The sequence below is a fragment of the Phyllostomus discolor genome, chromosome 15 (genome assembly GCF_004126475.2).
Source record: "Phyllostomus discolor isolate MPI-MPIP mPhyDis1 chromosome 15, mPhyDis1.pri.v3, whole genome shotgun sequence".
Taxonomy (NCBI): Eukaryota; Metazoa; Chordata; class Mammalia; order Chiroptera; family Phyllostomidae; genus Phyllostomus; species Phyllostomus discolor.
In genome coordinates, this window is record NC_040917.2 from 1,304,507 (window position 1) to 1,317,991 (window position 13,485).

The window sequence follows — 13,485 nt, forward strand, 5'->3', positions numbered from 1 at the left end:
CCCCTGCTGCCCAGTCCATGCCCTGAAGGGAAGGGTTCTCTCTGGGCTCACTGGGCATAAGTTCCAGCACCTCTAGTTTAGAATTAAAAGTTACATTATGATTTTAGGATACTCCCTCTGGGACACCATGTGTTTAGACATCTAAGCATATCTGACGTTTAGTCTTTCTAAACCCCAGTGATTCTGCAGGGAGCCCCTTCACCAGGGACTGTGAAGCAACCAGGGAGCCTCTTTGCTGGACATGCCAGATGAACTGACTCAGAAAACACCTCCCAGTCCAGAAGATCTCGGGGGGGTTGAGAGTTGATGTCCTCAGGTTCTTCTGCTTGAAGGCCCCATCTGAGTGTCCTTGTATGGGGTCCTAATTCCGCTGCACTAGTACTGCTCAACAAATTACACACACACACACACACACACACACACACACACACACACACAATTTTCATGGTAATGAACTACAGGTCTCTTTTCTCCTCTCTTACTAGTACATGGACAGGATCCTCACTCACATTCTAACTGAGTGAGTGACCTACTTTGATGACAGAACAGAAGCAAATACAATTGATGTGAAGACTGGAGACTGCCCATCCTGATTGTTTCCTATTCTCCTAGCACCTGGAACCTAAAAAGTCCATAGTGAGGAAGTCCTGGTTTGTCCTGGGGAAGGTTAGTTCAAGAATACCCTTATCCAATCAGTATAGACAACTCTGGCCTGACTTGTAGAGGGAGTCTCACTGACCTGCATACAACCCACAGGCCCACATTCTCAGAGCTCACAGCCAGGAGCCCCGAGGTCTGAACCATGGGTGTCACTGGATTGGTGTCTCCCCAGGAGCACAAGCAGGGTCTGATGTAGGAAGAGGGGACTCAGAAAAGTGGCCCTGGGATGTCAGATTCTGTTGACCAGGGTCAGTGCTGTTTCCCACTGTGCTGCCTGCTACGTGATCGCCCCCTGGTGTCCCGAGGCCCCCCTGCAGCCCAGCCCTCCTGTCTCCATTTGGGAGGTTTGTGCCTGGGCTCCTATTTATTTCCTCTCACTGTGTCTCTCGCACAGTAATACACAGCTGTATCCTCAGTGGTCATGGAAGTCAGCTGCAGGGAGAACTGGTTATTGGATGTATCTCTGGAGATGGAGGTGCGGCTCTTGAGGGATGGGCTGTAGTAAGCACTTCCACTATAACTTATGTACCCGACCCACTCCAGCCCCCTCCCTGGGAACTGGCGGATCCAGCTCCATACATAACCACTGGTGATGGAGTAACCAGAGACTGTGCAGGTGAGGGAGAGGGTCTGTGAGGGCTTCACCACTCCTGGGCCCGACTCCTGCAGCTGCACCTCGGAGTGGACACCTGAGGACAAGGAATATGAGATCCTGTCAGCCTTGTGCATTCTCCACTGTCCCATAGATCTACATCTGACACCCAAGACACTCACCCTGGGGGGCTGTCACCAGGCACAGGAGAAGACCCAGCAGTCTCATCTTCTTCTAGAGCACAGTTCTACCTTCCCCAGAGATCTCTGCCCTGTGTGAGGAGAGAGCTATGAGCCCCCACAGCCCAGGGGAGGATGTATCCTGCAGCTGGGAGAGAAATTTGCATGTGGTGGGGCTCTGTTCTCATAAGTGGGGAAGGACTGAGGTCACTGCCCTATGTCCTTCTGGGTTCTGAGCACATTTCTTCTTTTGGACTTGATGGCATTGGTTAGGCATGAGAGAGAAGTTATTTTATGAGATGCCTTGAACTCAGGGCAAGACACTACCCATTTTTCTATGTTTAAACATTAATGCTGATCAAGATGAGAGGATCGCACTATTTTAATTTTGTGGATGAAGAAACTGATTAACATTATGCCCAAACATCTTCCCAGTCCTAGGAATGGCATGAAGTAGACTCATTATTTTCAGACTGGATAATCACAATTCCATGTAAAATAATATTTCATGTGGTAATTATTACAAAGTGGAGAAGAGCCTTTCCATTCACCAGGATGAGGTGTCCAGGGCCTGCAGGTGATGGTGCAGTTGCAGCCTCTGTGTCTCAGTCCAGCTGCAGGGAACAGGACACTCTGGTAAGGGCCTGCTGCCCAGAGTCCAGCCCTGGCCCTGCAGCGGTCACAGGTGCTACACATGCTGGGTCCTCCTTTAGGATCACTTCCCCCAGGGCAGTGCAGCTGTTTCCCTCAGGTGAGCGACTCAGGAGATGCCCAGGGTTCCTAGATCAATTGAGGCTCTGAGACCCAGGGGTCACATTCTCCCAGAGACATAGGTACTGACTCTGCCACCAGGGGTCCTGAGATGTGTGTGAATTATCTAACCCAACTCCTAGTCACAGGGAATTAGCTTGGAACCTTCCTTCCCCCATTCACCTGAGGCCCTGGAGTGAGTATCTGCAGGCTGATGTCCTGGAAAGAGGACTGGAACTCATGATGGGCCAAGGTTACATATGGAGTGAAAACAAAGTGAAGACTAGGAGAATCATTCATTAGATTAAAAAAATTGAGTGGAAATGCATGATTCGATTTAACTGTCTGGTGAACAATTGAAACTATGTTTACTTCCCCGAGTGTCACTCACCCTCTATACACAGGATATTCCCACTACAGTCCCATCATTTAACAGGGCACAGTGAGGACTGGGGCACATCTGACAGACTGAGGACACCCATGGACCAGACCTGAGATTTCTGTAGGTGATAAAGTTTTCGGGAAACTGTTCCTTTGATGACAGGAGAGCTGAGAGTGAGGGATTGGTGCAGCCAGATGGAACCAAAGTGATATCTGTGTTGGGGACGGCACCAATGCCTTGAAAGTGCTGGGGGGGAAGCTGTGAGGATCCCTGGGTACTGACCTACAGTGACCAGCATGAAGGACAGCAAGGTGGGTTCCTAGGAAGAGAAGCAGTGACAACAACTCTTTCAGTGAGAAGCACACCATTGCTGCAAGGGACAGCTGTGCTCTGTAACTCAATCCTGTCCCCTGCCCCAATGTGAGGGAGGATACTGAGTGCCCCTCCATGGCCAGGGCTGCCCTGTGATGTGTAATCTGACCTAGCCTTGGGGTCTCTCAGTCTTGACATGCCAACCTCTCCCTCACCTGTCCCTGCATTGCTGCCCAGAGATGCATTCCAGGTGAATTTGGGCATCTCTGCATCCCAGTTTTCAAAGACATTTAGATACCATGACCCCAGATAAGAGGAACCAGTTGAAGGTCTTGTCATTTGTCTTACTCCCATATCAGGTGAGAGCAGAGGGAAGTGTTGGGTACCTGACTCAGGGACACTGAACAGAGACAATTCATGGGGACAAAGTGTTTCCTGAGAAAGGAGGGTCCACATTGTGCAGCATGGTCCTGTGTCTGATGAGTGCCATGGATAATTGTTCATCCCCAACATCGTCCTTGTGACACCTTGAGTCAGAGACTGATGGGAACTAATATGACACCACACAATTTGCATCACCTTTAAAGAGTCATCTGCATCTTTGAAATGTTCTTCATCCTCTTAGGACATGACTCACCCTCTCTCCTTGTCCCCACACATGCATCTAACACATGATGTGTTGCAACCATTCAATGTCAGATAGGTTCATGGGATTTAGACATATGGAAATTGTGGACATGTTCAAATGTGTTACATGCCTTTATTCAAAGGTTGGCAATCCACACACACTGCTAGCTGCGTGTCTCCCTACTTGTCCCTGTGTGACACCCGTGTGTCTCCTGCCCTCTCTCTGTGTGCCCAGCATGAAGTCCCAACTCCCTTGTATACTCAAATATAGACAAAGCCACCCAGAAGCCAACAGATTTTACAACAAAGCTGCAGTGTGTGCATGAGGCCCACTCAAGGCTTTGGGAACCATTTATCAGACACAGTCTCAGGGCTGTGAGAACACTGTTTGTCAGACCTGTACTCAAGGTTTTGGAAAACTGCCTCCCTTAGGCACAGTTTGATCCTGATGCATTCACAAATATGTTACATCTTCAGAGACAACCATGCAAAGGAATATGACTTTTTGTATATTCCATATTTCTGAGAATACATTTTTAGATCATATTTTTGAACAGTTAAATATAACAACTCTATGGAATAACTGGATTTATAGAAATGCTGGCCAATAAACAGAAAAAAGTGATCATGGTGCAACATGAACTGAAGACTACTGTAGTTTTGTAACTGTTGCTGAATATAATGATAATTGTTAATCACGTTGTTTTTAAGACATAAGACACCTGCCATTTTTCTTAAAGTAGTTTGGTAAATTATACTTTAATGATAAATATATAGGAATTCACACATTGCTCCTGTTTGATCCTTCTGGAATTTGGAAAGACTTATGAATGAATATTATTGTTCCCGTGACAATATAGTAGTTCGAATTAATCAAGCAGGAGCCTGATTTATTCATAATAGGGCAGATAAAGCCATTTCTCAGTTGTGATTTTATCTACTAATAGTTTGAATGGAATGTCAAGTCCGAGAGAGACCTGCATGGACTCTGGATGCCAGCAAAAGCTTTAAGGAATGCAGAATGACTTTGAAGCTAATAAAAGCAACTTGGAGAAAGGACCTGGTACCTTACTTATTCTGAACATCCATGGCAGTATTTCCAGGCAAGGAGTGAAGGTTGATTTCCTGGGAGAACACAGGGGAGAGCTCAGGATATTTTAGAGGACCTGAAGAACTTAAGAAACTCACTGAAAGTTACAGGTATAACAGGTAAAATCTAATAGCAACAATGCGGCTTGACTTCCTCCTTTAATGGGGTGAATTAAATCTCATCCTGGAAATTTCTTATAAGAGTCCAGCAAAGCACATTTAAGAAAGCCTACATATTTAAGAGAGTCGATTGCTATTCCTGTTATGTTTAGGCAAATGATTAGGCAGAACTGAAACAATGCTTTAAATGAATTATCCTTTATTTGGATTTTTGAAAAAAATGAATATGAATCTATGTAGAGAATTTATGTTTCAATAGACTCTGTACCACACAGTTATGGATATTAAACTCTAGTTAAGTGAATTGCCTTCATTTTTTTTAACTTATAAACATAACTAGACCCTACTTTTTCTAGCTTCTTCAGGAACATTGAGGCTAGTCACACAATTTGACTCCTCCATATTAAAGCCCCACTCCTATTCAGGGAGCACCACTCCAAGTCACCATCTGCACGTTCATCTTTGCCCAGGCCACACCACCCCTCTGAGAGCAAGGATTTCTTGGCTCTGAATAAAAATGACATCTCTCTTCAGCAGGAAGCAGTTGCTGAAATAATCTGGCACATTTTTTTTTCCTAAAGGGATTCAGAGTCAAGATTCTTAAGCTGGAAAGAGAGTAGCTAGTTAGACAAAATCACAGCAAGAACGAGAGGCCAGGGATCAATGGCCCACAAGACTGAAATCTCAGGTGCCTGGCAGCAGGCATGGGGAGACAAATGAGTAAAAAGGGGCATATAGGCAGATGGAAGACTGGCATGGTGACTAGGATAGTGGAGGTCCTCACCTCCATGGGAGGGCCCAGGGTCTCCTGTAGATACCTTCCAAAACATCATTATTTCTCCACGGGAGCCAAAGATATACTTGGGACACATGTAGTCTGTTTAAAACATCAAACTGACTATGAAAATTCAGTACTGGTGAAAGGGGTAATGAGGCAAATGCAACAACAAGCCCACCTCAAGTCATTAAATGTGAAATCAGAGATTAAAGTTATCACACCGCTTTCTCTGTTTGTATGGATACTCAATTCTTCTTCTGGAAGAGGTCTTGTTCTATAAATTGCCAATCCAATACACTTTTTTTCTCCTAAAAGGAAACAGCATCCTCTCAGGTCCCACGGGAGCATGTACCACATCTCCAAGGTTTTTTAGCTTATTCATGGGACAGACAGGAGACGTGCTCCTTCCTGAGATTCACAAGCAAGTCATTAAAACTTTTCAGGCAGATGGGACTACAGAGTGGTCAATCAACATGCACACAAATGGCTCAAGATCTTCCCAGGGGAATACAAGATGATGGATATTTCTTTAGATGTGCTGTATCACCCTGCTGGGGAGCAGCTGCACATTGGTAAGTACTTCAGAATGTGTCCAAGACTTAAATCACTGTAGTCAATGAATTTGACATTTCACTTCGTAATATTCAGAAATCTCTGGACTCTTTAGCCAGAGCTGTTTTAGATAATCAACTTACCTTAGACTACATACGAACAGAACAAGGAGTTTGCATGACCATCAACTCTTGTTGTTCTTACACTGACACCTCAGTTCAGATGGAAACAAGCATCACCTAAATCAGGCAACAAGCTACCTGGTGCCAACAAACACTAGACTATCATGCCCCTCTCTTTGAAGGAACTGGGTATTGGTAGATGTGTCTATATTCATGGACACCATGGGTCTCAGGTCCATAGAGAAGGGATTTTTATTTTAGGTTTATTTTTTTTTTTTGCTTTATAGTGCTGGTCTTTATTGTTTTGAAGCATTTTAGGACTTACTTTTCCCATAACAGTAAAAGAGAATCTGCTAGACAGTCACCTTAAAAAAAATATGCCTCCTTTTAACTCACAAGGTCTTGCTTTCCAAAAGGCTCAGACTTTTCATTCCTGCAGAAGATTAAGAGGACATCAAGAGCCCCATATATATGGAAGAAAAATTAACAGGGGGGAATTTGAACACACACACAGACACACACACAGACACACACACACACACACACACTATATATATATATATATATATATATATATATATATATATATACACACACACACACACACACACACACACACACGCACTTCTGTTACTTTCTCTGACAAGGAAATAGAATAAGGGATGCTAATTTGTAAATAACTCACATTCTGACAGTTACTTGGTAATCATATTTAAAGTGCAACCAGTACCAGTCATGCTTATACAAGAAACAACCCTGACCACAGTTTCAGGTGACACAAATGACCCAGCTGGAAACATTGATTGGCACCAACAGTTCTAGAATTATGACAGTACAATCCTTATTGGGACCAGCATGGGCACTGTCTGCATGGCCACAGCTTCACCCCATGATCTCATTGTTTATTTTGTCACTCTACCTCCTTATAAAAAAAAAAAAAAACTGCCTGTACTGAGATGTTAATGGCCTTTGAGATGAGAGCCTCTCATTGTCCTGGTTGCTGACACCTGAATACAACCAGTCTCCCTCATATCAGCTCCTATCTCTCAAGTATTGGCCTTTGAAGTGGTGGGCAGTCAGAGTTGCCTTTAATTGCATCACTATTGTGTCTTCAAGAGAGGGGGTCCTTCCTGGGTCACATCAGACAATATCTAGTTGGGTCCTCATGCAGTGTAAAATTCACCAAGCTCTCTGTGCTCATTGAGAAATGGTATAACCCTTTTCGTGGGGCACTCTCATGACTTAAGCATCTCAAAAAAAAAAACATTTTTAATACTGTCCTCTTTGGGATGGGAAGTTAAACATATAAACTTGGGGGGCTACCTATATTCCACCACAGAAGTGCCCTAGGGTCTCTGGAATGAAAGTGGTCCCTCCACCACCTTGACCTCAGTCCAGTGAAGGGACTTCATGGTGCAACCTTCAGATTTTACAGAAATAAATGTGTAGAAATGGCACCCCCAGGTGTGTGGTATTAAATTGAGTTGTCATAGAGAAGTAGAACAGACTGTATGTGGGTTTCCCATTGACAAGGGTTTCCTCACCCTACTACCTGCTGTATGATGACCAGCATTCCCGGGGACAGGGACACTTGTGAGGCTGTGGTCTCAGGTGAGGAGACTCCTTAGAATCTCACCATAATGTGTGACTGATAGAAGAATGTGATGTCATAGACTGTGTGGGATCCTAAAATCTCCCTCTCCCAGTGACACAGAGGCAGTGGTTCTGGGTCAGAAGATGTTCTGAGATGTGTGAGGATGACAGGATCTGCTTTCCTGTCATAGAGATCAGTTTGGGACCTGCCATCCTGCATTCATCTGAGTCCCTGGTCAGGGGATCTGGAGACTGATGTGCTGAGAAGGGGGCTGGGAGCTCATGATTGGCCAAGGTGACAGATGGAGGGAAGCCAATAGACAGTGTAGTTGTACTTTGCATTAAATGACTACACTGAAGTGAAACATACAATGGAATTTAACAGTCTTGTAAGTGCTTAAAACCTGATTTACTTCACCAAACCTTACACCATCCATAAACAGAAATCTCCACTGAAGCACCATTATTTCATGGGGCACAGCAAGGCCTGCAGTGCATCTGAGAGACTGAGGACATCCGTGGGACACATGGAAATCCCAGAGCGAGTGTATTGTGAGGGTCACAGAGGAGTGTCCAGGTTAGTTCTGGTCCAAGTATCCAGGCCTCAGTCACAGGAGGAACATGAGTGTCATGGGCTGTGGAGGCAGAACCAAAGCTCTTATGTGGATGCTGTAGTTCCAAGACCATCAAGCATGATTGTCACACTGGTCCCCTGCAGGCCTTCAATGGTTAGGCGGGTCCTCCCACATTAGTGTCTGAAACCAACACAATCACACTGAGGGGATGTTACCAGGCACCGGAGGGCATCCAGCAGTGTCATCTTCTTCTGGACAAGAAACCACAGCTCTGCCTTCCCCAGAGGCTCAGCCCATGTGTGGAGAGAGCTGTGAGCCACAACATCCCAGGGGAGGATTTAACTTGGAACTGGCAGAGACATTTGCATGCAGGGCAGTCTTTTCCCCATGAGTGGGAGAGAACTGAGTTCCAATGCTTGGGTCATTCTGGAACCTCTATGAAGACATGTTTATCTTGAAATCACTCAACCTGTGATTCAGGTATAGAGGTTCACCTGGTTTCTGCTACACACTGGAATGAGATCAACAGACACCCTCACTGTTCTGAGCATAAGAAGAAATTGTTCATGAGGTGTAGGGGGGGCACTTTTAAATTCCTTTTCAATCAGATTCAAAAGGAATACCATTTGTGTATAGTTTCTGATTAAAAAATACTCTAGTATATCCATAAATAATAAAAAAATAATATAATTTCACACAAGAAATATCTACCATGGCAGAAAAAATCAGGAATAAATCTGTCATTCTCAATGTACTGTTTCTTAAAATGTGATGCCATTTCGTTTCCAGTAATTCCCTCCCAAGGCCAGACAGTTACGACATTGTGAACACTTTTTTTTTAAAGATTTTTATTTACTTTTAGAGAGAGGGGAAGGAAGAGAGAAATAAAGGGAGAGAAACATCAATGTGTGGCTGCCTCTTGCACACCTCCCACTGCGGATGGACTCTGCCCACAAACAAGCCATGTGCCCTGACAGGAAACCACACCAGCGATCCCCCATTTCACAGCCCTGCACTCAATCCACTGAGCCACACCAGCAGGGGTGTGAATTCTAGAGGTTGGAAATTTTGTGATGATGTCTAAGCCCCCTGTGCAAACCCTTCTCTTAAACAAGCCCCTTGCACATTGCAGAGAATCCAAAATAATCACAGCAGAAATAATCACATTTTTACCTGAATAAATGACTAGAAAATAAAAATAATGTATTATGTATGTTTACAACTCAGAAATCTATGTTTGTTGAAAAGATTATGGCAGCGACTTAACTGACTTGCTTTCTCAGATTTGTGTTGACAGTGATTTTGTGGTTCATGGGCAGGAAATGAAGAGACTTCTAAGTATAGGTTGGCTCATTGCAAAGGGAACTTCTACCCTCACAGGAACCCCTCACTCTGAGCCTTTCTAAGACTTGTTTCTGGGGGTAATCTCTATGGTCAGAGGGTGCTAGGATCTTCCACAGAGCATATAATGTCCTTAATATATAATAAATGCTTTCTCCCATCAAACATGCAATTTGGAAACATAGTCTTCATTTTCTCCTCTGTATTTATTCGCTTAATGGATCTTTGTTGGGGCATATTCCTTTAATTTTAGCAAACCCCATTTTATCAGTATTAAAAGGGGTCTTTTGTTAGTTTTTTTTTTTTCCTGAAGCTCTCCCCAGAAAAAGCTCAACTTCCATCATCCATGGAAGGAAGACTTAGTCTGCCATTGGTTATGGCAGACTCAGGGACTAGAACAGACACTATGCAAATAAATAAGGGGAAGATGCTGACTTAGAGTCACAAATGGAACTATGCCTTATTTTCATGAACACAGTTTACTAGACACATGTGTTTAAAAAAATTTGTAGGAGAGGATACAGAAGGAAATATAAGATATAATGCAGATACTTTATATCATTTTAGAAAACAGGAACTTGTTAGAAATAAAAATATTGATGCTGTAGGTAGAAATCAAAAGAAACAAGGAACATGTCGCAGGTACAAAATGGGAAGGTGATTCCTTGTTACCCATTCACATTTTCCCCGTGTCTCTGTTACATTTGGTCATGAGGTCGCTGGTCCGGGAGTTGAAGACTCAGAAAATTTTGAAGTCATTGATTTTCTGGTCACACCATGAATCATCCAAGCTGGATAATTCACAGGGGCTCCATTTATAAAATCTCTCGACTCTGACAGGGAAGGGAGGACACCCCTCACTGGAGAAACCATGGTGATGGTGTGTCAAGATAAACATCTTATCATTGAATCAAGACAATTGACTCAATGATCCAGATGCCATGCTGTCATTATTATATACAATATCTGGGAAATTCGAAAACATGGCATGCTTAGTTAAAATGTTCAAACCTAAGTGAATCCTTTAACATCCTTGGTCAATGCTGCTCCTGCGTGTTGCTCCTGTGCATGTCCTCAAGCACACATCAGCCATGTCCCTGTAACATGGGAAGTGAGAGGATAATGAGTTTCGTCTTCAGTGCAACCTGGGCCTCATTCTACGCTGATGTGTCAAGTATTGAAAGGGTTCATGGATTAAATTCATATCTAATGCTGCCTTCCTGCTACATCTGTTTAGGAGCTTCCCATAATGCCCGATCAGAACATTTTATATGTGGGAGAAAGTAACAGAGAAAAACTACCCTGGGACATCACTGGAAGACAACACATGGTGTACATTTTACAACACAAACAGCAGTGGAACTCTAAATATTCAACCCGTGTAGTCATGTTACACTACAGTACTAAATCATTCTGGTTGCTGTAACAAAGGACTGTGGTCTGGGGCATTGGCCAACAAAAGAAATCTATTTCTCACAGATATAGATGTGAAAAATGCAAGACTAGATGCAGATTGTTTAGGTGACTGGTGAGAATCTGCTTCTTAGATGGCTGTTCCCTCTAATCTCAGAGGGTAAATGGGGCAGGGCAGCTTCCTCAGTCCTCTCTCATGAAGGCCCTGACTCCATTCATCAGAGCTCCACCCTGCGACCAACTCTTCACCTGAGGCCAGGCATTCTAACACCATAACATGAGTCTCAAATTTTAATGTGTGAGTTTTTGAGTGACACAGTCACACCTAGGAACACCAAAGGAATCAAATAGTGTTTCTGTCCAGTTGTAAGGCTACTCCATCAGATCTCCCCAAACTGAGGATCCCTATAGTCCTGTGGAAACTTCTTGTCTTTTGAAGCAGAAAAGGGAAGCAAGTCCTTCAGAGAAAGCTGAACATCTTGTAGAGTGAACAGGTTTCAGACTAAATTCTGAGCTAAGATGCCCATACAATTTATTATTATTTCCTCTTCTTGCTTACATATAACAATCATTCTCATTTTCTAGGGGCTGAATTTGTGGTATACCCATAATGGTTGTTTGTTTCATGTTCTCACTCATGAGTCCTAGGAGTTTGATGGAATAAGAAGTAAGGATCTTGTTGTTTTTATGTTGGATGCTGACATGTTAAGATTCATCCCTCTCTCCTCTATATTGCACAGGTGGAATGTATATAGAGAAAGTGGTGATTCTTTCTAGTTCCATGCAAGTGGAAGATTAGAACCACACAAACCCATCCTATGAGCAGGAGCCTCTTCAACCTTGTCACGAATGAACCAGAAGGTACTGATCCAGACTCCTTACCTGAGTTAAAGCAGCCATTGCTGGCTTGCTGAAAAACCTGCCCTGCTCTCAACAGACTCCACAATGAAGTGACAAACTATGCCATAGTCCCTCTTTGGGTGTGACACCGCCATCCTGGACACCTGTACCAAGTTAGGGTGGGTGTCACTCTACACCTACATGATGCCAACTGCTATTGGTCATCATGAACATGGAGTCAGGTCAATACTGTCTCCCCCAGGGCACTTTCCCTCTGGCATTGGGCTCATATGCGTTTTTGCCCACTGTTCATCATGCATGTGTCTACTGTTGGCTGGCTTGGACTCTGAGCTGTGTGGGGCTCTGGTGCACTGTTGCATCCAGCAGGACGTCTGGTTGCATTTAGCTGATATGGGTCATGCAGATTTAATAATTCCACTATGATTCATTAGGATAACATTAAGCAAATGTGACTTTCTGCCTCCTGTGTGTGTGAAAATATCGTCCTCTTATTACAACAAGCCTCTGAAGTTTACATAGATAAGATGTCAGCACAGAATGATGAAGAAAGTCAGGATCCCTGAAAGAAACGGCTGTGTAGAAAATTAACCCCACACCTCCAGAAATCCAACAGTTAAAGTGCATTTGCAGCTGTTCAGAACTGAACCAGGTACTCAATGTGCCCTGAGCGCCCCCTGGTGTTTGGAGATTCCCCTGCAGCCCAGCCCCCCTGTCTCCTTCAGGGAGGTTTGTATCTGGGGTCACAATGACTTCCCCTCACTGTATTACTCCCACAGTAATACAGGGCCGTGTCCTCAGGTCTCAGGCTATTCATTTTCACATAGAGCTTGTTCTTCGCATTGTCTATGGAGATGGTGAATTGGCCTTTCACAGAGTTTGTGTAGTATGTGCTACTACCAACAGTTACTGAGATCCATTCCAGCCCCTTCCCAGGAGCCTGGTAGACCCAGTGCATCCAGTACCTACTACTGATGGTGAATCCAGAGGCTGCACAGGAAAGTCTCAGAGACCCCCCCAGGCTTCACCAGGCCTCCCCAAGAGACTCCACCACCTGCACTTCACACTGTACACCTGCAAACACAAAGACATCAGGTCAGGAAACTCTTACCCATCCATTTTATCTCTCAGATGTATCCACTCACACACTCAGTGCCTACCATTCTCTAGAGATTTCCTGTTAAAACAGCAACAAGGGAAACTGAGATGAAACCAAACTCCATGGTGAGTGGTCTGTGTTCTGTCCTCACAAGAGTCCAGGAACACCTGGGAATCCAGGGCTGAGCTCCTCTCTCAGAGCTGCACGGTCAGGGCTGGGCTGCTTTTCATGAGCAGATGAGCCCTATTTGCATGTCCTCCTGCTATATAAGGAGCTCTGTTGCTGGATAGACATTAAGGGCATGGTCCCAGAGTGTGACATATCTAAGGACACATGTCTGTCATCAGTTACTCCCCACATTTGAGCCTATACTGGTCCATGAGATCTGTGCATGATGCAGAAGAGTGAATTTTCATAAATGAGAGATGTTTAAATAAGAGATG

The 13,485-nt window shown here is 44.2% G+C and overlaps 1 gene segment (V, D, J or C); it reads right to left on the reverse strand.

The window, feature by feature from the left end:
* Positions 1 to 1,020: 1,020 nt before the first annotated feature.
* On the reverse strand, positions 1,021 to 1,563 carry LOC114489653. The segment is given in 2 exon segments: positions 1,021 to 1,349; positions 1,435 to 1,563. Coding segments are annotated over 2 exon segments (375 nt in total).
* Between the last annotated feature and the right edge of the window lie 11,922 nt (positions 1,564 to 13,485).